General features: G+C 36.4%; 3 protein-coding genes across 3 annotated transcripts in view; 2 read left to right on the forward strand and 1 right to left on the reverse strand.

Annotated features, from left to right (window-relative positions):
• LOC101897861 (protein kinase C) overlaps window positions 1-12,961 on the reverse strand; it is a 40,116-nt gene extending 27,155 nt beyond the window's left edge. Inside the window, exons 1-2 of the mRNA XM_059126543.1 lie at window positions 12,753-12,961; window positions 2,639-3,839 (exon numbers count right to left, since the gene is read on the reverse strand). Of these exons, the coding sequence (XP_058982526.1) occupies window positions 2,639-2,792 (154 nt within the window). The 5' untranslated portion in view covers window positions 2,793-3,839; window positions 12,753-12,961. The remainder of the gene's footprint in view (window positions 1-2,638; window positions 3,840-12,752) is intronic.
• A 3,125-nt stretch (window positions 12,962-16,086) lies between these two features.
• Window positions 16,087-17,527, forward strand: LOC131804132 (serine protease snake-like). Its single transcript, XM_059126533.1, has 3 exons — window positions 16,087-16,354; window positions 16,412-16,682; window positions 16,803-17,527. Exons 1-3 carry the CDS (start codon window positions 16,252-16,254, stop codon window positions 17,398-17,400), a joined length of 972 nt encoding a protein of 323 aa, XP_058982516.1. The 5' UTR covers window positions 16,087-16,251; the 3' UTR covers window positions 17,401-17,527.
• A 2,119-nt stretch (window positions 17,528-19,646) lies between these two features.
• On the forward strand, window positions 19,647-25,168 carry LOC131804123 (NAD-dependent protein deacetylase Sirt7-like). The gene is made up of 2 exons (XM_059126520.1): window positions 19,647-20,489; window positions 21,831-25,168. Exons 1-2 carry the CDS (start codon window positions 20,301-20,303, stop codon window positions 24,807-24,809), a joined length of 3,168 nt encoding a protein of 1,055 aa, XP_058982503.1. The 5' UTR covers window positions 19,647-20,300; the 3' UTR covers window positions 24,810-25,168.
• Window positions 25,169-25,944: the final 776 nt, after the last annotated feature.

The following is a 25,944-nucleotide window of genomic DNA, read 5'->3' on the forward strand; positions in this document are numbered from 1 at the left end:
ATTTCAAAGTATAGAGTTTGAGTTTCACTTAGAGGTATCTAAAGGAGTCGACCTAGTGGATATAAATATAAACCATTTTTCACTTTACGCGATTTGTAAGTGTTCAAAAAAGTTGCCAATTTTTGTGGGAGGTACTGAAAGCAGTGGGTCGATAATGGCCATTTTCACATTTGACACAAATATAAGGCAAAGTTTCAACCCAATTTTATACTTCCTCCTACACAGATACATAATATTTGTATACCCTCCAAATTGGGAAGCACCTCTAAATATTCATCGTTGCTATAATTTAAACGATTGGTCCCTAATGTCAGTTTTGTTTTGACCTTTTTGTAGTAAACACATGCGAAATACAATTATTTGACTAATAGTCGCAGATTTCCTCGCTATTGGTGAAACACTGTGACGTTTAGCGGCTCGCCTCGAAGAGACTGGCAAAATAAAAGATGCTGCCAGCGCGTGGAGTATCCCTTCTGCAGAGACTATTGCTGCTGTACCTGAGGATGTCATGGAAGCGCCGTCGACATCGACCAAACGACGTGCTACGCAAATGGGTTTCAGTCGACGGTCTTTACAGTGAATTTTGGTACAAGATTTGAAAATGTTTAATATCCTAGCTTTGCCTAAAGCTTGCCCTTCATAAGTTAGTATTGGCTGAACAACTGATTCATATAACCATTTGATTATATGTGGCTTAAGTCCCCAACTCATCCCTATAGAATTCCTACAAGAATAGAGTGCGTACTAAGCCTCTCTTCTCTCGCTCCTCGATGTTCCTTTTCCGATGTTCCTTAGCTTCCGTTGACAGGCTTAACATAACTCCATCCAGCATTGGTAGCAAAAAATCTGGGATATTTCGCCTCCTTATGAGTTTTAGATAGGTTCCGTTGCATCGTGCCCATCTAGAGAGTTTCACAAGAGCTCCCTGCATGAGATCTAAAACAAGTTTGCAATCAACAGAACCACATCGTCAGCGTTAGTCTCTACTTTTGTTCCGTCATGTTCCAGGTCCTTTAGTATATTGTTTATCACTAGAAGCCAGAGTAAGGGTGAAAGAACCCCCCCCCCTTCTTTGGGGGTACCCATAGTATCCGATTTCCTGACAAAGCACTCTCCAATGTTTGATTTGATGATCCATCTACTGAGCAGAACATAAATTCAATCAATAAGGAGTGGTGGTAAACTATGTTTTGTAGGGGAACCATGAATTGCCTCAAGTGTGACATTATTGAAGGCTCTTTCGTTCGATTCGTCGTTCAGGTTCTTCTCCACACAATCCACGACATCAAGCTGTACAGTTTGAACAGATTTACCTTTCATGTAGTCATGTTGAGCAGTGTTTATCGAAGTCAAGGGTAGTAGAAATCGCATCTAAATATCTATTAGTCTCTCCAGAGTTATCAACAGAATAGACGAAAAACTGATAGGCCTGTAGTCTTTTGGAAGTACATGACTTGGTTTCTCCGCTTTGGGAATATAAGTGACTGTAACTTCACTCCATAGTGATGGAATGTGAGAGAGACGCAGACAATCGTCGATGCATGCTGCAACATGTCGAGAATAATGCCGTCCGGTCATAATAATACACACCATAAGGTTTTGGGGGTGCTTACAATTCTATCAATCAGACTCACCTCCTCTACCCCACAGTGCTGACTATGTAGCTCTGCCAGTCCATCATTTCTCGCATATATGCTGTCCGGAAAGTTAATGCTGGCTAAAAGATTGAAAGTCTCTAGACCATAGTCAGTCCAACTTCCATCTTCCAATAGATTTAGAGTCGTTTGAAAAAATTTTACAAAATCTGAAAGTTTCATTGACATCTTCTATAGACTCAGTAAAACACACCCATGATAACCTTTTGGACTTCTCGATCTCACTGTTGCACCTGTTGAAAGCATATTTATAAGCCTCCTTGATTTAAGTTTGATAATATTACGATGTGCTTAGTATGGACCAAATCGGATACATCCTTCGAGAGTTATCGTGCGCAACAACCAGACAGATAGAATAATGGGCGGCGAGACACTTTCAGATCGACTCCTAATGGTTTTGATCCAAATCCGTTTTTTTTTTCGATAAGGCACGTTTTGGACGTATCAAATAATATATACCCTCTATACCTCACACAAATTCGTGGTGTAAAAAGTGAGATGGGAATATTGTTCAACTTTTTGTAGTAGGGGTATGTTCTTTTTTTTGGCAAAATATGCAAAAATACACCTAAAGTAACAGCAATTTTCATACACAAAAAAGTTTTGAAAATATGTGAGCCCCATAAACATCATTAAAACTTTATCTTCAAGGTCAACTTATACCGAGTTTACATATAAAATTTTTAGACAGGTTAACCTCGATAATTAATAATCTAATATAATTTTTCCACACTCTAATTTATTGTGATTGGTCAATTATCGGAGTTAAGTCAGATAAAAATTTGTATGCAAACGTGCTTTCATAAAAGAACTTATGCTAAGACTCCTCTTAATATAGAAGTCATCACACTGGTCCTCCATAAACAGAAAACCCCATAAAGCCAGCAGACTGTCGATAGCTAAACCAATAAATTTTTTTAAAGATATTCTAAAGAATTTAAATGTGAAAACATTAAAGAATGTAAAGAAGTATTTCTACTTACCAAAATGCGAATCATCGACGTCGATCGAAACATAAGGATCAATTAATTGTTCGTCGGCTAATTTGCCGAAGGTTAAATTGTGTCGTTTTTGAAAATCTGTTGGGCGTAAACCGCTCGCCTCGCAGACTTTTATTTGTAGTTTACCCGTAAACATCGTCGTGTGTGGAAGCTGTTTTTTGTTTTTGTTGTTTTTTTGCTTTCTTTGTTGTTGTTGTTGCTGCTGTGACTATTGTTTTGCGTGTTTTCCTTGCTTTTCTAAATTAATAATGTATTTGTTTTTTATTTAAAGTTCTTTTGCTGTTTTTTTGTTGTTGTCGTTGAGTGTTGGTGTTGATTTTGCTTTTGTCGTTTTATTTTCGTTCGTTTTGTTTACTTTTATTTTTTTGCTCTGTTTTTTTTTCTCTTTGTTTTTGTAATACGTTTGTGTTGTTGTTTTTGTTGATTGCACGTAGAAATTTGTTGAGAGGTTACTCAAACGGAAACACGATAAAGAAAGAAAACGGATACGGATGCAAGGTGAAAATGTATGCGCGAGAATTCTTAATAAAATAGAACAAAAAGCAAGAAGCAGAAGTAGTTGTTGTAGTTAAGACTCTGTTACAAAGTTGTTGCTGCAACGGCGTTAACGACTACGATGACGACGACGACGGCGACCACTGCACTGTAACTGTCGAGGACGATTACGAGGACAACGAATTGTTGGCGAAGATAGAACGAAGGATATTCAATCGAACACTAACACCACCAAGCTGTATTCACAAAATAGGAGAATATTTTTTCTATTATTCCGCCGTGTGTTTTTGTAAAGTAACAATGACACACCAACAACAAAACAAGACACTGACACAATTAAGTAGCCGACTGGCTGCCGATGATGATGCTGCAGCTTCTGTCGCTGCTGCTAGTTTTGTTGTGTGGCAATTATTATTGTTGCTGTAAGCTTTGTACAATGACGCTGGCTGTCTGTCACTGACGTCGCCGATGCAAATGTTCTGTTTTTGGAAATGTGTTTACATACGAGGGTCGCCGTGTCCGTTACGAGAGACGTAACTGTGGATGTTGCAAAGAGAGAGAATGGAGGGAGATTTTTTGTATTCGTTTTTCTTTACTTTTGCACTTGAATTTTCACAGTTATTTTTTTTTTTTTGCAGGTGTTTTTATTGTTTCTTTTGTTAACTTCTTTTCGGTTTCACTTGGATTTCTATGAGAATAGAAAGTGGATAGATTGATAGATATATAAATTATGGTGCAACAAATGTAAAGAATTTTCTTTTTAAGAACAGTGTTTGGCATCTTTTACAAAGTTGTCTTTCGTGTCATCAAACATACAAAACGAAGAAGGAGAGAGTAGAAATTGGAGGTTGCCTAAAGCCCACAAAGAACAAACACATCACCCCACTACACACAAAACGTTATGAACGATAAACACCACCGCAGCACTTCCTCTTGCTGTTCGCGAAGGCTGCTCCACTGTTTTTCGTTTTCTGAATGTTGTTATGTTTTTATCTCGTGCTTTTTTGTGTTTTTGTTTTAGATCTTCACAGCAGCACTTTGCCCTATTTCGCTAATGGTTGACTGCCGACTGCTTGCCTGACTTCGTGTTACTGTTGCTCACTCTCTTGTTGTCGTTGCCTTTGTCGCCGCCGCCGTCGCTGGCAGAGGAATGTAAGTTATTGTGAAGGCAATGCATTCATTGTAACCTTTAACCGATATGGGTCAATTTTTTCTTTATTCCTTCATTTGTTGTTTCCATTTAGTGAGTGAGACTTACCCCCAACATAAAGTAGGACGACATACACAGATAGAAAGAAGTAGCTGATGTAAAATTGTCATATTGATATTAGAAGGAGGTGGAGGACAACGCTGTACAGCGAGTGTCAATAATTAGCAAAAAGGACTTTATACGAAAATTATGTCCTGTCCTTATCTTTGACAATAGATGAGTTGAAAATTTTTATATATAAATTCCAGTAACTGTTCAAAAGTCAGTTGTTTTTTTAACAATTCATTTTAGTCACTTGAAGAAAAAAGCAATAAATGTATTAACAAAAATGGATAACGAAAATGTAAATAAAGCTATTTTATTTATTAAGGTGTTAACTCCAGCTTTTTCATTTGAAGATGCAGGAAGGTATTCGTTAAGGACGGTATCTTTGGGTATATATAATTTGTCATTTCCGTGTCACCTCTAAATATTCGTCATAGACCCCATAAAGTATATATATTCATGGTCAACATAAAATTCTAAGTCAATTTAAAGATGTCATCTGCATTAAAATATTTCTGCTGTTATGATTGGCGCCAAAGTTATTTTGATCAGCTTTTTTATGAAATGTTTTACAAGATGCTGTTCGTTTACTTCTTGTTATTTTCTCTACCAAAAGAGGAAAAATTGTGAAAATTTTTAAAAATTCGTATAGTTAAATGTTTTAGTATGACCCTCATTTAACTGTACCTCCAGCTTTAAAGAATTTTGGTTGTTTTTGTCACAATTATAACCCGAATTTGTTATAAATTGGTAATTCGTGTTCCCAAATGGGATCATTTTTAGGGAATGGAATCATTTTAGCTATACTTTTCATCAGAATTATCTCAAACTTAGTACTTGAAGTTCGCAATGGGTATTACTTCCTGTGACAGAAAATTGTCTGTACGGATCCAGTATTTTGATCATTTCAGCTATATAGGCTGATATGAAAAAACTGCAACCAACTTCAAACTGCTGTCATTTCTAAGCCACTCGTCCGACAGCTGTTAAAATTTTTCCAGTGACAGCTTTTGTATTTTGGTGAGAATTTTCCAGAAAAAAAAAAACTTATTCGTGATGGAATTCAAGCGTGATAGTGTAATTTCTTTATATTTGGCTGGAAAATCACAAGTGGCTATCGTTAGAGCACTCCAGCATTTAAATGTGAATAAATCTTTTGTGTCTCGTACCATCGCTCGTTACAGTGATACTGGTAGCTTAGCCCGACGTCAAGGAAGTGGACGGAAAAAACAGCAACATCAGCAGAAATGGTTCGAAAAGTAAAGAAGCGACTTGATCGAAACTCGCGTCGCAGTTGCCGAAAAATGGCTTGTTGTGCTGAACATATCATAATGTTCCATTCGGCAAATATTGAAATATCAGCTCGGGGTAAAGCCATTGAAATTCCAGAAAGTGCAAGAACTTACACCGCTTCGCTTGACCGAAAGTGGTGAACTGCCGAATTTGGTTTCTTCCGATGAGAAAATATTCGTTGTCCAGTAGCTTGTAAACAAACAAAATGATCGTGTTTACTTGCTAAAGAGGTCGGCTGGTGATACTGGTAGCTTAGCCCGACGTCAAGGAAGTGGACGGAAAAAACAGCAACATCAGCAGAAATGGTTCGAAAAGTAAAGAAGCGACTTGATCGAAACTCGCGTCGCAGTTGCCGAAAAATGGTTCGTGTGCTGAACATATCATAATGTTCCATTCGGCAAATATTGAAATATCAGCTCGGGGTAAAGCCATTGAAATTCCAAAAAGTGCAAGAACTTACACCGCTTCGCTTGACCGAAAGTGGTGAACTGCCGAATATGGTTTTCTCCAATGAGAAAATATTCGTTGTCCAGCAGCTTGTAAACAAACAAAATGATCGTGTTTACTTGCTAAAGAGGTCGGCTGGCTACCAGAACTCAACCGCCGGCCATGGTGATGGTATGGACCGCCATAACAGCCGATGGTCGCTCTCCGCTCGTATTAATCGACTGTGGCATCAGAATAAATGCCGAATATTATCGCGAAAATATTCTGAAGGGTGTATTAAAGCCTTGGGCTCGCAAACATTTTGGCCGAAGACCTTGGACATTCCAACCCAAGAATGGTTACAAAATGAGGTTCCTCGCTTCATTTCCAGCGCACAATGGTCACCAAAATCTCCGGATACCAATCCGTTGGACTATTGTGTCTGGAGTGTTTTGAAAGGCAAGCAAGCGCTTCGTCGGGAATGGGCCAAAATACCGCAGAGCAACATTCGGGCAGCGTATGACGTTTTCGTGCCAAAGGTGACCAATTCGAACAAATCTAAACTTATTCTAAAATTTGATGCTATTTCCGAAATTTTTTGCTTTCATTCAATAAAACTTAAAAAAAAAATTAAATAAAAATTATGGCGTTTGACTTTGTTCCATTTTTTATCTCACCTTGTCCTTTTATGTTGCAAATCAGGTAACAGCATCAACACAGGACATAAAAAACATGGCAAAAAATGACTGGTATCTTCCTCGAGTCTATGATCAACTTATAAAGATCGGTGGTGTAAAACAGCGAAATTAGGTTCACCGCTCATATTTTCAAGAAGCACAAACTCGTTTTAAGCATGAGAAAATATACCCTACCTACGATGATGAGGTTTCAAGAACGTCTCTTCAATTATACTCCAAAATAAACAAATTGGATAGTTCTAACGATACATGAAAATTTCGCCCACAAAATAAACTGATAACATTCCACATTATCGCCTTCTTCATAACCAAGTCCCGTATTTTAAGTAGAAAAACCATGAACCCATTTAAGACTCTCACCGTATTCACGAACAACTGCAACATACAAATTGTGACTAAATGACATTGGTGTTGCTGTTAGCTGGTGATGGTTCTTGGGCGAATAGTGGTTGTTGTGGCCTCCATAAACGTTTTAAATGAAATTACGTACAAAACAAAGAGGAAGAAATGGCAACAAAAAATATTCAACAGCAGACTGACTGACTGTGCGATAACAATAGATAGATGGATGGATGGTTGGAAGGTTGGATGGATTGCAACAACTACTAAAATGATGAGTTTTGGGACGGACAAATGTATAGGTAGATGGTTGTTGGAATCCAAGCACCAAACATGTAATGCAACATCCAACAAAATGCTAAAGATGATGAAGAACAACCACACACAGAAAGGACCAATAAGAGAGAATATGTGGCAAGCATATGATAAATGGATATGTTTATGCAATGGCCCACAAACAACTCTTAATCTTGTTAAACACAACAAACATTATAACATTTTTCCGTAGTGCATCTGCTTAGAGCTGGGCATTATCGCTCTCGTCGTTTAAAGCTAAAGTTGCTTTTTTTACTAATTTTAATAAAAACACAACAACATTGAATGACCTTAAGTTAAATTTTGTACTGCGGGAAAACAAGAAAACATGACATGGCGAGGAGACGGCTGTGGTTACCTAGTAAAACAGTTGACAAAAGGGGAAAACGATTAATTGAAAAGTGCTATAAATAAAAGTGGACAATAATCTATAGTTGCTCGTACATCGCTGGACGGGAGTACAAAGCCACAAAAGCAATGGAATACAACAAATCCATCCACATGTTCATATAAGAATTTTACAATAATTATTATTGTACTGCACTGACAAATCCGAATGATGCTGTGAGTTGAGCTATTGTTATTTCAATGCAATTAAAAATAAAACTATGATCTTCTATTAGAGGTCAAAAGACAAAGAGGGGGTAAAATGGATGCAAGCCGAATGGCCACCTTAAGAGTATCAGCGCAAGAAGAAGTTCTATGGTCCATGCTATAGCTATTCTTTTAAACATAACAGAATTACATAAAACTTTTAGAAATTGCATATAGAACTGTACAATAAAAAACACAAGCTAAAACAAAAGTCACGGATAGAGTAGCTTTAATTCCCTCTTCGGAAGGTAAACTGGTAGCGGCTCACTGGGTACATGCTAACTTATAGTCCAGTGTTAACCTTTTTTGTGGGGGTTAAACTGTTTTAAAGAAAAAAGTCAAATGTTAATACCCTCCAACATGAGTTAAAAAATCCAAAGCCAGACATTACCTTTTTAAAACGAAGAAAAAAATTGTGTATTTTAGCTAATTAGTATAATCCAAGTAAGCGTACATTGGAAAAGTTTGAATAACAATAAAAAATTGCTTAAGTCTGGAGTAAAAAATAAAAAAACAAAGTTTTTTTTCACTTCCAATAGCTGTCGAAGAAGTAACGTCCACGATTATTAGAAGCAACGATGTATACGCTATTTAGTCATGCTTAAAACTATCGCTGAAGTGGGATATTTCTTGCTTGTAGGAAATAATAAATTAAAGGCCAGAAGCCCACATGGAAAATTATCTGCTACAGCCGTTGTTATCTATTGCGAATTTGAGATACCGTTATATGGGAGGATTTAGGATAAAGTAGACCAATTTAAACAATACTCAACCATAGCGAGACGATCCCATTATGAGGTTAAATAACGCATTTTTGACAAATCCGAAAGAAAGCGTGGCCAATATCATCAGAATAACAAATATCGTTATATGGGTGCTCAAGTACAACGAGAGCCTATGTAGACTGTTGTCTGCTACAGAGGTTGGTATATATTGTGTCAAATCCAAATTTGAAACATTTTCGTTGAAAAATATAGCCATAATCAACAAAACAACGATATATATAGACCAAGACCAAAGTCGACCATTTTCTGCCACAGAAGTTAGTTCCAATTACAATATCTAAACGACGAATTTTAGACAATTCCACAAGCAAGTGTTGCTTAAATCATCAGAATATCGAATATAGGGAGGGGCGGAAGAGAATATCTTATGTTGAAAAGGATTCTTTAAGAATTTGACGATCAAATAAACAATTAAGATAAAAGTTACCAACAGAGACAAGGGAACTTGCAAATGAAGAATTTTGATCAGAGAACATGCGAAAAGAGTGTGGATACACATTGTGCTGTTATTTGTTCTTCTAACAAATAACAGCACAATGTGTATCCACTTCGTCTCCTCATATAGAAGAACAACCTGGAGAACCCATTTGCGGTTCCAAATGCAGCATTCTTGCAGAATTGAAAAATTTTTCAATGCGTGCCACTAACTTTGGTAGACTAAACAAAGATCGAGTAGCCCTCAACAGTCGGCAAAGGATTTCTTGTTAGCTCCCTAATTGCTGCCGACAAGAGACTTGAGAACCATGTTCCCACTTCTGACTCGAAAAGCTATCGAATGTGAACCGCAAGACTTCAAGGTGATTGATAGCCGGAATCAAGGCACTCCGCTGAATAGTGTGTCCGTTTTTGTTGTTGTAGCAACTCGTACTGCTGTTTTTGTTCTAATTTCGTCTCTAATCTGGCTCTGCTTCTAACTCCAAATTCAAAAAGGAGTTGTGCTGCATTGGTTTGGTGCACACCCGCACGATTAGTTTTGGATGGGCAGTGGAAGAGGTGCAGCGTGTCATGTAATCCCTTGCCCTGCGTTCTGCGTATGTCTTATTATTTTATTATTAAGAAGGTACATCTGTAAACCGCAATATTCTTGGATATTCGACTTCGAATCCAAATATTATATTTTGTAAATACTCTCATTAAACGCTGATGTTAGCTCTCGATAAGACTAACCTTCTTCGAAATTCTAGCCACCAGGAAGTCTGTTCTACTGGTCTGGTGCAACATCACAGTAAATGTGATCATAAACACGTGAGCTCTTTATGGCTGAAAAATGACCGCCGCCAACCGATACTGCGTCAGGCTACATTCCAACAATCCCACAATTCAACTCGATCTGTGGACTTGGATACATTTAAGTGGTTTTTGGTAACAAAGCCGATTACTCTTATGACATTATGTTGTCAAAATTCAAACACACAATTTAAAAAAAAAGAAATAGGCAAAGCAATTTTACCAAAACGGGACGTAATGACTTTCATCACATATCCAATGAATCCGAAGAAGTCTAAGCCTCGTAGAGTGAAACAAGGTATTCCTCAAGGTTAGAACATAGCTCCGAAACTGCTTAACCCCTAGGTTTCCGGATTTCTGCGCCCTCCAGACCGCATTGAGATCCTAACCTATGCAACAACAAAGCCGAATGTGCAGGTCGAGGGGCACATAATTCCCACCACTAAACAGCCCAAAATCCTTGGAGTCAAATTCGACAGCATTTTCAAGGGTTCCGCGCAAGCCACAATGATCTGCGATAAATTGAAAAGTAGGAACGAATTCCTCAAGGGGCTAACCGGTAGCACTTGGGGCGCTGATAAGGAAACCATGTTATAAAACAATAGGTCCGTCTGTGTGGTTAGTTATGCGGCTTCAGTGTGGTCTGCGAATATAAGTGCAACGCAATGGAAAAGTATTTATACCAGTCAGAATGCCGCGCTGTGAACTGCGACAGTGTTCCTCCTCGTGACTCCAGTGGACCATTTACATGAGGGGACAAAGTTTCTTCCCTTACTGCTTTGTGTTACCGTTTGAATCATCCTAACCATTATGTGGTGGACAGACCTTCCTTACCCGTGCGTGTCAGGAAGAATCTGCATCATCTAGAGAGAGTTCTAACGATATCAGAGAGATCCTATATTTACTGCTATTAACTGCCCTGCAAAACGAATTCATCTCACTCCAAAAATTATATTGCTAGCTCATTAGGGCATCAGACTTCCTAAACTTCCTATTGAAGCGGTTACAACAAAATCAATATAACATGAATTATGACATTTTCTATCGAATATAACGTTAATATTTATCATCTTAATATCATTAGGTTTTCGAGTGAACTGAATATTTAACCTAACTCAATAGTCAAGTGTTTTCCGAGAGATGGGGATACTGTTCCCTTCCTTATCCAATCATCGGCTTTCAGGAAAGTCGAATCTTACTTCAGTGTGTAAAGCTTGATCATATTCCTTGTTCGATCTTCCCTTCCCTCAATTGAGGAGAAGCATGAGGTTCTAAATGCAAATCAAATGGATATAATTAAATTTCATAAGGTAGACGAATCTAATTGGATATTTTGATGTAAACAAAAGTTAATTCACCCTAATAAAATCTGAACTGACGTTAAGCAGATGATTGAAAACGAAACATTATTTTTCTTACTCCCAGTTCGCAAAGGTACGCACGTACATATGTACTTACTTATAGGAATATAATTTGAAATGCACAGGTCAAACCATAATTAATTTTCGCTTGCTCAACTCTGGAAACGTTATTTGCAAAAAGAAACTCGTTGCTTATCTCTTCACGTTATACCTACGTATGTAATTTTTTATCCAAATATTATTTTTCAACTGATAACACTAAGGAAAATAGGTAGCTAAAAAATAAACAATTTTTAAGATTAAAAATATACATGAATTTACATTTCAAGAGCATCCTACTATTTGGTGCGGCCACCAGAGAACACAATCATCTACAAATCACATCACCACTGTTTGTCTGTCTGTCTGTGGTGTCTTATGACCCTCCTCTAATGAAGGGGGATTTTGGAGGAAAATTGTATGTGTGTATCGTAGCTTTGAAGAAAATTAACAAAGAAAAACTAAGGCTATCTATTGCGATATTAAAAATTCCTAAGGAACTGAAATAGCTTCACTCATTTAGTCTGGATTCATTCATAAAGTCTCTTTTTCACGAAAAAAAGTATCTTTTGTCGAGGCCAAGAAAAGCAAAAGCAAAAACATTAAGCAACATTTTTTTCTCAAAATCGATTCGATGAAAAACTTTTTTGGTCACTATTGCTTAGAGTTGCCATCTCTCATTGCTTTTGAGAGATTCCTTACAACAGCAGCATCCATTCTAGGGGGAGACGAACTACAAGTTGCTGCATTGTTGTTTTCACTCAATGCCACATTTGTTTATGAAGGCATGTTAGCAACCAAAAGTAAAAAAACAACAAAATAAATTGAAGTTACTATTTTTTGCAAGGTCATCTCTATGCTTTTCACTAATGTCCTTGTAACGTAACCCAATTTAGAATGATTACTTAAAACCCATAAAGTTAATTAAATAACACATTCCAAGAAGTCGATATGAAGGACATTTCACCAGGCATGCTTAAAATATAAAGAACAATTGATTAACATCCATTATAGTCCACAATTTGTTAACAGCTACAGTTGCTTTTCCGATGGACGATTCCTTGAGCCAACAACAAACCAAAATCTCTTATTCATCTTCGTTGATCTTTTGGAAAAAGATGGCTTTTGGCAACACTGCTTTTCTCTCTACTCTTCTTCCTCTTCTTCTTTTTTCACTACTACAGAATTTTTTTCTTCTTCGTTTCAATGCCAATATTTAATATTCTTCTTCTATATATTTTTCCACTTCATAATACACAAATTGCTCACTTTGAATTCTTTGTTATTTGGTTGTTTTAAATTTCGCATTAGAATTATGTTTGTTTTGTTTTTAATTGGCTGCTATTTTGTCGATTTATTGTTATTCTTTTTTTGTTCTATTTTCTTATATTGGTTATATATTTTTTTATTATATATTGAAGTAACTTTTCTTCTAGCGAGGAAAATTTCATCCGAAAAATTTTCTTTTACACACACACACACTCGAAAAAGAAAAACACAGTTGGAAAACTGAGGAATATTTTCTTGCAATTTTTCTTTTCTATCTAATTAGAATTAGGGATGCATAAGTCGACACTCGAATAATCGATTAAAGTAAAAGTCGATTTGTTTGTAAGCAGTAAATCGAACGCCGTCGTTTCCATGCCCGCTGCACGACATCATTTTTTAGTGATTAGTTGATGGAGGAATCTCATTTTCAAGTAATTTAAAACAAAGAAAATGAGATCGCATGTGTTATTTTCGTTACTGTAAGGCGGGATAAAAACCAATAAGAATCTGATTCAACTGGGTAATTTATTTCCAAATAAGTTATAGAACAAAATAAGAATATGCTCACGGCAAAACAATTTCGAAAAATTACTGAAATACAATTCATGGAACACTAGTACAAAAAAAGCTGATTACAACTTTTTCTAAGTGTGCCGAAATTCTGCAAATTTCGTGTATGTATTTACTGTTTTGAATAATGAAAACAAAATATTTTCAAAATCAATAACTGCAACTGGAGTAACTGCCATAAAAATGAAAGATTGGACAGTTTGGATTATATTTTTGAAAGAAAATCCAGGTATTTCCAGCCAGAGACCTGAGCTGTGTATACATAAACAACTGGGCATCATGACAAGGCATATTAATGTCAAATCGGAAAGAATGTGTCACAAATTTTGTCATGCGAAGACTTCAAGCTGCTTATGTACCAACGCCTTTAAACGTAATGCTAAATATCGTTTCGGTCGAACAATGGTAGAAGAATATAGGTAGAAGCATCGACACAGCTGCAGGGACAATGAACTGTCAAACCAATTTTGGAAATTAAAATGTTGAATGAATAATTATTTAAAATTTTTAAAAATTGTTGAAAAACACAAATTATAGTAACCTCCGAATCACATCGTATAAGAAAACATATAAAAATCTACTTATATTTGAAAAACATTTAAAATGTTTTGACATAACAATGCTTCCAAGCGTTGATGCATCTACCTGTATTCTTCTGCCATGGGTCGAACTTGGCATATAGTACAAGGCTGCAGGAAGTGCGATGAGGTCGTCAGAACAGAACATGCTGCATACTACAAAGCAGGGTCATACCAAAGGTTGAAGTAAATTTCAATCCTAATGAACGCAACAGCGATTACATATCTCCTATCATGAGTATTGACAGAAACGAGATACTGATTTCGAACAGGGATGAATAGAACGGAGCTAACCAACCTCTAATCAGTCAGCCGATATATACAGGTGGATCAAAAGGTTTAACTCTAGTTCAAGACCCCGACCAGACCCGGACCCACTTACCCGATGTAGACAGTATAGGTATCGTTGGAAAGTTTATGAAAATGCCTATTCAAAAGTGGTCGCATGAGAGGGTAATTTATAAGCGGTTCGGAAGTTATAGTCAAAACCCGGACCCGGATTTTTTATAAAACCCCCAAAAAGTCGAAAGGGGGCCAATTATGGGGATCAACCAAATTAATGTCAAGTTATTGCTGACACTCTTATCTTTCCAAAATGCTACAATTTGGCTAATACCTTTCCGGGGTCCAGAGACATGGGTCTTTACACACGTATAAACCGATTATAACCAGTTCATTAAAATTACGTTTTCAAAAAAAAAAAGGTTTATTTCGCGTAGCCGACGTTGGAATTACAAAAGTATACAATTTAGAAAACTTTGGTTCGCATAGGCTTGTATTGGACATACCAAGAGGAGAATATCTCAAGCTCCGGCCGAAGGCCGTCTACTTACGAAGAGTATCAAATTTAGAAAACTTTGGTTCGCGTTAGCCGGTGTGGCACATACCCTGATTAGAAAATCTTAAGCCCCCAAAGCCAGCCGATGACTTAAGCCAGCCAAATATGAGCTTTATGTATTCCCACCCTAACTTATAAACAATTAAAATAATAGAATAAGGGGGAGAGTACATAAAAGGTTTTTTTGACTGGCTTAGGTCATCGTAGAGGAACAACAGAGTTTTAGGTTGACTTAGTCCGATTTCGGTCCTAGGCTCCTTTGTTCTCTTCCAAAGAAGCCAGCATATGACTTAAGCCAGTCAGAAAATCGTTTTATGTATTTTCATCTTAAGTATTAAGAATATCTTATGGTTATGGCATAACCCATAAGGTAGTTTAACTTCGGGGGAAGTAAGAAAATGTATCTCTGTACTAGAGTCTTATAGTGTCAAGCCGACCTTAAAAGTATGCAACAATTGATTTTGTTTATTTAAGACAAAACATAAAAGGAATGTTGATGTTAAGGTGGGAATACCTAAAGCGCTTATTTGGCTGGCTTCTTCGGAAATGAACAAAGGTACCTAGGGCCAAAATCGAACTAAGCCAACCTAAAACTCCTTTGTTTCTCTACGAAGAAGTCAGCCGGTGACTTAAGCCAGGCAATAGCGCTTTATGTATTCTCACCTCAATTTCGCAAAATTGTGTCCAGAGTAGAAGTGTCAAATTTTTTTTACAACAAAATTGTGAAATGTATTCCCATAAATTTTAAATTTTGTTACATACAATAATAATAATAATTAATTACAATAATTTCAAATTATTTTCATTATTTTGACAGAATAGGGCAAAAAATGGTGTTTATTCCCTCTTTTTATTGTACCATAACCATGATCTTGAGCTAAACTCATAAACAATTAGAGAACCTGATTTGGAGTATAGTAATATAAATTCTGCTGAATAATATTTCAAACCTGTTATTATCAAATAGTTTGTGAATTGGTGTGGCTCGTTTATACAAAAAACCGATGTGTTTTGTCAATATTTTGGTATTTAGTTTACCCCGGGTTTTTACGTGCAAACGTATGTGTAATATTGACTGCACTAGCAAAGACAATGATGCTATTTAATTTGTACGACAAATAAAGATGTTGTGTTAAATGAAATGATTTCAAAGTAATTTCGAAAAAGTTCGAAGAGGAGTTTACATTTTCTTAGATCGAAATATGATTTTCATAGTCTGTAGTTAGTTAGAACATAAACTTTTTAGATTATAATGTTATTTTATTTATTTGAAAAAATATTTTAATTTTGAACCACCCTATTATAAAAATACAGTTCGATTAAATAAACGAAGACGTCATAATTCGTCGAATTCTTGCTAATTAACCATATGGACACAGACAATGTTTAGAACTTGAATTCAGAATAGATTCAAATATTGAAATCATTGTAGAATCAGCAGTGGCCGAAGAAGTATAAACAATTCACCGAATGCAAAATTAACTATTTGTTTGTGTATAAAAAAAATAGAATAATGCAATTTCTTTTAAAACAAATTGGAGACGTGTTGAAATTGCTTGGTGTCTTGTTGTCATTATTCTTAAGTGTTGCAGTTGGACAAGGCCAAAACGAGAAACGTTAGTAATTCAAATGGGAAAAAAAAGAGTTTCAATTTTTCTTGTTCATTCATAAAGGTTGTTTGGCATATAAAAAGCTGTTGTATGAAGAGGAGAAAACGCTAAGTTACTTTCATCCCGATGCCCGAGGCGTGCCATTCATAGAGGATCATTGTAAAACAGCTACGGGATTTATTGTGGGCGGTGAAAACGCGCAACCTAAGGAATTCCCCTTTGCAGCTCGTTTGGGAAGTGCCGAGTCAGTAACGAATATCAATTGGCTTTGTGGTGGAACAATCATTAGCAATAATTATGTTTTGACTGCGGCTCATTGTTTTCACTCGCCACTGTAAGTTTTGAATATAATTTGATTTATTGTATTCTTCGAAAAATTAGTGAAAGCTTACTTAGAAAAAAATATATATACGATTTCGATTATCTAATTATTCCAATTTTATTTATTTTTCAGCGGCAAAGTGAACCTCGTGCGCTTGGGTGAATTAGATTTCAATTCAGACACCGATGATGCCCAACCCGAAGATTATTATATTTTGCGCATTATTGAACATCCGGAATATCGATTAAACCAACCATACAACGATATTGCCTTAATTCTGCTGACATCTAACATAAAATTTAGCAGATATAAACATCCGGCATGCCTGCCACCATTGAATTTAATCGAAGAACGTCAAACATCATTTATAGCCATTGGCTGGGGACATGTCCAATTCGCCGGGGAGCCATCATCGCATTTGAAAAAGGTGGAATTGCAACCATATTCACATGAGAAATGTGCCAGTTTACTTCAACAATCTGAAGGTTTGGAATCTCTGCCTTTAGGGATACGCAATTCTCTACTTTGTGCTGGATCAAAAGAAATGAAAGACACTTGCCAAGGTGATTCCGGAGGCCCACTTCTAATTCAACATCCACAATATCCATGCATGCATATTATAGTGGGTATCACCTCTACGGGTGTAAGTGGCTGTGCAACACCAGATGTACCCTCATTTTATACACGTGTCAAAGATTATTTAAACTGGATTAATTTACACATAAATTGAAGCCACATTGTACAAATGTCCATTATTGTAAGTTTTCATTAATGTTGCTTTTAATTGAAGTGCGAGAGTCAAGGATAAAGTTGCCTTCAATTATGGTACAATAAAAAGATATTTCTACTCTGGAGAACATGCGATGAATGCTTACATGTATTATTATCGTCTAACTTTGGCGCGGTCACATTGATTCTGAGTTTTTAACTGGTAAAATAAAATTCAATGTTCTTTCGCGAAGAACAATTTTCCCACATTTATATTAGGCAATTTTATGACATACTTTAAGGTGCTTCCCAAAATTGGTTGTCTGAAAGAAAACCCTTTATAGTATATACCATGGTAGAATAATATAGGTAGATGCATCAACGCATGGGAACATTGATATGTCAAAATTTCTAAAATGTTTTATGAAAAATAAATGGATTTTTTATTTTTTTTTATACGACGCAAATCAGAGGCTGTTATAATATGATTTTTTTTTCAACAATTTTTACAAATGTTAATAATTTTTCATTCAAAATGTTCAATTCCGTAATCGGTTTGACAGTTCATTGTCCCAGCAGCTGTGTCGATGCGACTACCTGCATTCTTCTACCATGGTATATACCATACATATATTCATGGGTGGGAAAGAGGGGCGTCCCGGGAGGGAACTTTATTTATAATATACATATACCCCCACCCTTTTATAAAAAACTTGAAAATTTTCAAAAAAAAAAAAAATGCCGCGTAAATGAACACCGTTATATGGAAGGCTATACGAAGATATGGACCTGCAAAAGTAATTTTTTGTCATAGTCTTTAAAACCGGTTGTAGTACCGAATTTGAAACAATTTCGGTGAATAATGTCGCTAATATCAAAAAAATACCGAATATAGAGAGGTATCGTTGTATGTGGGTAATACGAAGATACAGGCCTGTATAGACAATTTTCTGTCATAGGTTGAAGTTCCCGTTGCGAGGAGGCTATAAAAAGGTGGACCGACATGCCCAATTACAAACTTAACTTGTCTACTGGCAAAGTTCTCACCTGTGCAAAATTTTAGTCTTATATCTCAATTCGTTTGAAAGGCAACAGACAGACGGACATACGAAAATCGACTTTGAATGGAAATAATTGGAATCACCTAAATTTTAAAATATATAACTGCAAAGCCAAGCAAAAGGATTATTGAACTTCACAGAAACAAGGAAAAACTGCAACCTTGTACTAAAGTTTTATTGTGTCAAACTGCAAAGCCAAGCAAAAGGATTATTGAACTTCACAGAAACAAGGAAAAACTGCAACCTTGTACTAAAGTTTTATTGTGTCAAATAAAGGTTTAAATATGCAACAATTGGTTTTGTTTATTTTACATATTTTCACAAAACTCATGCCAGAATTAAATATTTCCTTTGACAACATATCAGTGTCAAAATTTTTCTGTTAATAATTCGATTGTATAATTCCAAATTAAGGTGGGCTTATTTGGCTGGCTTCTTCGGAAATGAACAAAGGAGCCTAAGGCCAAAATCGAACTAAGTCAACCTTTGTTCCTCTACGAAGAAGCCAGTCGATGACTTAAAGCTGGGAATACATAAAGCGCTTATTTGACTGGCTTAAGTTATCGGCTGGCTTCTTCGTAGAGGAACAAAGGAGTTTTAGGTTGACTTAGTTCGATTTTGGGCCTAGGCTCCTTTTTTCATTTCCGAAGAAGCCAGCCAATGACTTAAGCCAGCCAGATAAGCGCTTTATGTATTCCCAGCTTAAGCCAGCCAAATAAGGGCTTTATTTTATTTCCAGCTTTAGGGATGGCTTTCTATGCAGCTAAACTTGACAAGTTAAATGACATAAAAATGCAGAGCTGGATAAGATAATTTTTATTGAGACTACCTTGAAATAACTGTTTCATGCACAAAACTATTACATTGGGTAAAAACAACCAAACATGAATGTAATGTCAGGTTTATTCCACAAGATATAGGGGCACCAAAAGAAAAAAATGTGTTCAGGATGAAGCAATGGTAGAAGAATACAGGTGGATGCATTGTAATGTCAAAAAATTTTAAACGTTTTTTCAAAATGTTCTGCACTTTTATGTTTTCTTATTCGACGCCAATCGTAGTTTGTTATACTATGTATTTTGTAATAATTTTAACGAATTTGAATAATTTTTCATTCAAAATTTTCAATTTCAAATTTGGTTTGACAGTTCATTCAGTATTCTTTTACCATGGATGCAGCTTTATTTATTTTCTGTAGTTTTACCATCATAGCGTTTAGTTATTCTTGATAATGGACATACATATAAACCTATCATAATTCATATTTCGTCGATAATGCGATTACTTCTTCAATGTCGGTAATGCTGTGCAGCGCCGCTGGCTACAAATTAAACGACTGCGACTCCAAACGGCGTTTAAATTCGTCGACTTCATAGTCTAGACTCGGGTGGAAAAAAATGTTTTTGTTTGTTTATTTTGTGTTAATTTCGCTCAAAATAGAATAATTAATAAATCTAATGATCAAAATAAAACATCAAAATAAACTCGCGCTACACGAAGATAATGAAAACAACAATGAATTTATATAAGTAAGGCAATATACACGAAAGAAGAGTAAAACAACACCAACAAATTATAAATGAAATGTGTGTGAAAAAAGCGCAGTTTCTTGTTTGTCGTCTCTATATTTAACCAAACGTCATCGTTGCCAGCAACAGAAGGGAGCTTCATAATCCAGTGGGCCAATAGCAACAACAACAACACACAGCTAATAAACTATCAAAAAAAAGTTGGTACGTAGTGATTAGCGGTCAGGCAAGTTGATGCCCTCTTCGAAATAGATAAATACAAGGAAGGAGTTTTTTTTTACACGCCGCAGCCAGTAGCCGTTGCGGCCACTGCCAATCACTGTGCGTGTGAAATGAGGGGCAATCGTCAAAATACCCCCGATATGGATATTGAAGATGTGGAATCGTCATCACAGGACATTGATATTCCCACAAAAGAGAAGTCAGCCAAGGAAGCGCTGCAGACGTATCTAACACGAGCTAAACTAAATCCGGCCAAAACAGATAATGAGAAGAGACGGCGCAAGGATACAATTCGTAAAGTAAATAATTATTTGTGTTATCAGTTATTTCCTATTTTTTATTTGTTTTTGGTTGACGATTGAGACAGAATTCATTCATTCAATTAGCATAGGCCAGATTTGTGCCCTAATACTGTGTATGTGGTGTACACTGTACTTTGTAGTGTGTGAATATTCCTTTTTGACGTTGTTGTTGTTGTCTGGGATGGTGGTGGTAGTAAATGGGGTGGGTGTGTTTGTGCACATGATATAAGTAAATGTTGTTACAGAGCCAAAGCTTGACACTTTGTCGTTCATCATAATTGTCCTTTTGCCTGATTAGACGAATTTTGCAAATGAAAGTTGTAAAATAATGGATTGAGTTCTTAGCCAGCAAAATTATTGAAAATCAAAATAGAGTAGATGGTGTTTGACAAGTAGAATCAATGAATTTCATCACTAAATTTCGAAAATAGTTAAGCGGAAAGTGTATTAACAGAGATGGGCATAATGCACTATATTTTTAGTGCACTAATAATTTCACTATCACTGTTCATTTAGTGGTAGTGCAATTTTTAATTCCACTACCACTAAAGGGTTAGTGGTAGTGAAAAATAAATTGCACTACCACTAACCATTTAGTGATATTTAAAACAAAATTGCACTACCACTAAATTTTAGTGGTAGTGAAATTTCAATAGCACTACCACTAAATTTAGTGGTATTTAAAAAAACTTGCACTAAATTAGTGGTATTTCATAAAAAATAGCACTAAATTAGTGCTATTTAGAAAATTAATCAAATTTTATGAATATGTACTATATATTCTGTATTGTTGTTCCCTACTCACTTCAATAAACTTTATTATAGCTGGTATAATACTTATATACATAGTGCTTTTTTTGGCTTCGCTAAAATTTAGTGGTAGTGCAAATTTTTTTGGAAAAATCACTAAATTTAGTGGTAGTGCTATTAAAATTTCACTACCACTAAAATTTAGTGGTAGTGCAATTTTTTTTTAATTATCACTAAAGGGTTAGTGGTAGTGCAATTTATTTTTCACTACCACTAACCCTTTAGTGGTAGTGGAATTAAAAATTGCACTACCACTAATTATTTAATTCTTAGTGCACTAAAAATTTAGTGCAATATGCCCAACCCTGTGTATTAATATAGATGCCCTTAGAGAAGTTTGTAGCTCAAAGTTAAAAAAAAAATTACTCCTGTTTTTGCGTGCTTTCCCGACATGACAGAAGGGTAAACGACAATAAAACAAGCATAATTTTCTAACTAACATTACGAACTTGTATATGCATTTATTTTCTGTAAATTATATCATTTTGAAAAAACCATCTTATCTCACATCTTTCTATTTTTTTCCAGATTTATTCCATCTATAGAAAATGTGAAACAACGCATACGGCTGAAGAACGTCGTCTGTTGGAAAAGCATCCTGAAATTGTCAAACAAGTCAAGAAGCGTAGAGAACGTGTAGAAATTTACAAAGAACGTGTCATAGAAAAAGAGGATGACATCGAAGTTATTGAAGGCAAAATTGAAGAGTTGGCCAGTATTATATTGCAAGCCAAACATTTGGTCTGTTATACAGGTGCCGGCATCAGTACTGCCGCCCTAATACCCGACTACCGAGGCAGCAAAGGTATTTGGACTCTTCTGAAAAAGGGTGAAGACATCGGAGAACATGATTTATCTGCAGCTAATCCCACATATACTCATATGGCCCTATATGAACTGCACAGGCGAGGTATCTTACGTTATGTTGTTTCACAAAATTGCGATGGTTTGCACTTAAGATCAGGTCTGCCGAAATCTTCACTATCCGAAATTCATGGAAACATGTACGTTGAAGTGTGTAAACACTGTAAACCCAACTCTGTGTATTGGAGACTTTTTGATACCACCGAAATGACTGCTCGTTACTGCCACAAAACGAATCGTCTATGCCACAAGTGTTCCGAGCCCTTATGCGATACAATTGTGCATTTTGGAGAGCGTGGTAATTTAAGATGGCCCCTCAATTGGGCTGGCGCCTGTCAGCATGCCGAAAAAGCCGATGTTATTCTATGTTTAGGATCAAGCTTAAAGGTGCTAAAGAAATACACTTGGCTATGGCAAATGGATAAACCTCCGCGGCAAAGGGCGAAAATTTGTATTGTCAATTTGCAGTGGACGCCGAAAGATAGCTTGGCCCAAGTGAAAATAAATGGCAAATGTGATCGTGTGATGGAATTGCTAATGAAACATTTGAAAATACCTGTGCCAGTCTATAGCAAGGAGAAGGATCCGATTTTTGCTCACGCCACACTGCTCATGCCAGAAGAATTGCACACACTCACTCAACCCTTGTTAAAACAAACAAAAGATGACGATGAAAAAGACGAGACTGGCACACAATCTAGTTCAGCAACTACGGCAGCCGAAGAAACACAAGATTCAGCAATGAGTTGTGATGATAGTTCCGGAACGGGCACTGCGACCGAGTATCGTATTGGTAAGGGGCCACGTATACGGACACCTCTGAAACAAATGGGTTCAAGGATAAAAACCAACTTAGAGTTGAAAAATAAAGTTAAGCAAGAATTAAAAGTAGACTCAACAGCAGATTGTGTGAAATCTGAGCCAAAAGCTGAGGAAGAAGGCAAGAAATCAGACGCGTTGACGGCGAAGGCAACTGCAAACGATTTCTCTGGCATACTTCAAACAAAACAGTATTCATATGATTCCTCTTCGGTGGTGGGGACAAACGCCATAAAATCCGAAAGTACAACACAATCCCAAAGTGAGTTAGCAAACTCTTCGTCAAAGCTAATCAAACTAGAAGATATTGTGTCAAAAATTGCAATGAACAATAATACTCAAATCATTGCCACCACAAAATCCAATATAAAGACTGAGGAAAAGCTGAATGGTTTTGTGAAAACAGAACATGAAACAACAACAACAAATGGTCTTTGTATGGAGCTAAGAGTTGATACAATGTCAAACACTAAAGCTACATTGACAAGTCCTCCGTTAGTGCCCAAAATTGAACCAGATTTACTTAATGGTTTAAGAAATAAGGGGTTTTCAGTGGAAATTAAAACCGAGAATCATCCTGGAAAGGGCTCAAAAACTAATTCATCTGCCTCGCATACAACAGACCTTCACAGTCCAAAAAAAGAAATAAAAATTGAGTCACCTTTGAAACTGGAACCCAACAGTGAGGTGCTCGCTGAGATAGCTGAACTTCATAAGAGCGAACAAATGTTAATTAAACAAGCCACTGAATTGACTAATAGCACGGAGGAGTTCTTGGAAAAATTGGGCAATCAGATGGGTATAAAAAATCCTACCTTTACAGATGAGCCCAAATTGGTTTTGGTCCATACCGATAATGGTTTGAATAAGTTAAATAATGGCCTTAAAATCCACAATACCTCGAATCAAATCGAAAAAATTCCAGGCAAAAGCCTAGAGCCAACCACAACCACCACCACAGTATCTCCGCAGAGCAATTTTCCCTTGCACATTTTAAAGAAATTGCCTAAATGTATACAGGTGCAATTCAAAACGGATACAGGTTTAGAATCACAGCCATTTAATGGTCTAAAAAACAGCGCCAACAATAAAATGGCAACAACGATCAGTGTAAAAGAGCCCCCACCCTTGGCACCCATACAAAAATCACCTGTTCCAAAATTGGTGCCGAATCCTAGAATAGTACAAGTGCAAAATATGACAGCAGCTTTAGATGAAGAAACACTGTCGGCCGACGAAAAGCCACCCGAAGACGAAGAGGTCGAGGAACATATCGAATCACAAATGGATATTTTAAGAAATATGTCTTTATCATCACCCAAGAAACTGGGTACTGTCACCACCAGCACCACATCAACACCTCAAAGAAGACCATGTCTGATACGTAAATTACCATTGTGGTATGATGTCCGTTATGCCTATTCTGGTCTTCATAGCATAGTATTCCCACCGCCCGATGATCTCAATATTTGGGATTTCCAAGTTGTGCCCAATTTCGCCATGAATCGTTCAGCGGCGCGTTGTGATTTCTGTTTTGACCAATATGCCGAATTCGAATGTCAATTTTATAAGAAATTCCATCTGAACGAACGTAAGCATAAAAAGAGAGCACGTAATGGTCGTTTTGTGCTCTGTGATTGCTGTTCGTACACCGACGAATATGATGAGGACGATTACGATGAGAATATATCACTGGCCCACATTGCGGCGGCCGAAACAGCCAAACGACAATTGCATTTGAATAATACATTTCCACGTAAACTGGCACGTACACAAGCCGGTTGGTACGGCAAAGGTTACAAAAAGAATCGGAGAAGAAAGTAGTCTACATACATATATGCGTACAATAGAGAAAGTAATCAATAGGATAAGAAACATTTTGGCAGGCAATACAGTCACTCTCTGATATGATACAGAAAGAGATTCGAAATAAAAAGTAAACAATGCCAGATTTAGGCTTCCATCATTGCGATTCTTTTGTAATACTGATACATAGTTTAGCATGTAAGTTTAGTTTTTTTTTGTTCACCTGTAAAGACTTGTATGTTTTAGTTTCTGTTCTTTGTATATAAATCGGGGATATATTTTATGCGTGTTCTATTTATTACTTACTTTGTAATATTTCTTGGGTCCTCAGTATCTTAAGTATTTATATAGACATCCATATATATATATATATATATATATATATATATATATATATATATATATATATATATATATATATATATATATATATATGCATATGTATGTATTTATATATTTTAATATGTTTGAATCCTTCGTTTTTCTATTGATGCGTGATGTTGCCATTTGTATTTATTGACGATTTGTAAGTTTCAAAAAACCGTAATTTAAAATATAATGACAATGTTATTTATATTTTGTATAAAACAACTGCTTTTAATTAAATATAAAAATTTTGTTTTTTTTCTATAGAAGTGTTGTGCTTTTTTAATTTTAAAGCGAATTTAAACAGAAAGTTTGAGATTAACACGGTTTCGATTCCATTGCGTTAATTATGGTTGTTGTGTGAAGTGTGGCAAGGTAGCGAGTTTAAAACTAAAATTAAGCAAGAATTAAAACTGGACTCAACAGCAGCTTGTGTTAAATCTGAGCCAAAGGCCGAGAAAGAAGGTGAGATATCTTTGGCCGATCATCGGAAGCCGATCATCGGAAGCATAGCTGGATGCTACCGGACGCGTCCACAGGTTGCGGATAGTGGGACGCCCAATAGATATATTGGGCAGCTGCGAATAAATAAGCAGTCGCGGACAACTCAGCGGTCTCCGGGGGGAGAGTCTCGGAACAAATATCCGAGTGCCCATGATCCCTGGTTACGACGAGGCGAACAACTGGCGCCTCAAAATACCCAGTGATCGGTGTTGGTCTACCGATAAATAAGACCCCCTAACGCTGGGGTGTTATGTAAACCGTGCCCATCAGTGTTCCTAGGTTT

This window comes from Musca domestica, unplaced genomic scaffold (genome assembly GCF_030504385.1).
Source record: "Musca domestica strain aabys unplaced genomic scaffold, Musca_domestica.polishedcontigs.V.1.1 39, whole genome shotgun sequence".
Lineage (NCBI taxonomy): Eukaryota > Metazoa > Arthropoda > Insecta > Diptera > Muscidae > Musca > Musca domestica.

Bases quoted from the DNA above. Each gene is read 5' to 3' on its own strand.
- LOC131804132 (XM_059126533.1), top strand. From the start codon at position 16,252: ATGCAATTTCTTTTAAAACAAATTGGAGACGTGTTGAAATTGCTTGGT. The intron at 16,355-16,411 runs GTTAGTAATTCA...TCATTCATAAAG, and splicing joins ACAAGGCCAAAACGAGAAAC to GTTGTTTGGCATATAAAAAG. The intron at 16,683-16,802 runs GTAAGTTTTGAA...TTTATTTTTCAG, and splicing joins CATTGTTTTCACTCGCCACT to CGGCAAAGTGAACCTCGTGC.
- LOC131804123 (XM_059126520.1), top strand. From the start codon at position 20,301: ATGAGGGGCAATCGTCAAAATACCCCCGATATGGATATTGAAGATGTG. The intron at 20,490-21,830 runs GTAAATAATTAT...ATTTTTTTCCAG, and splicing joins GCAAGGATACAATTCGTAAA to ATTTATTCCATCTATAGAAA.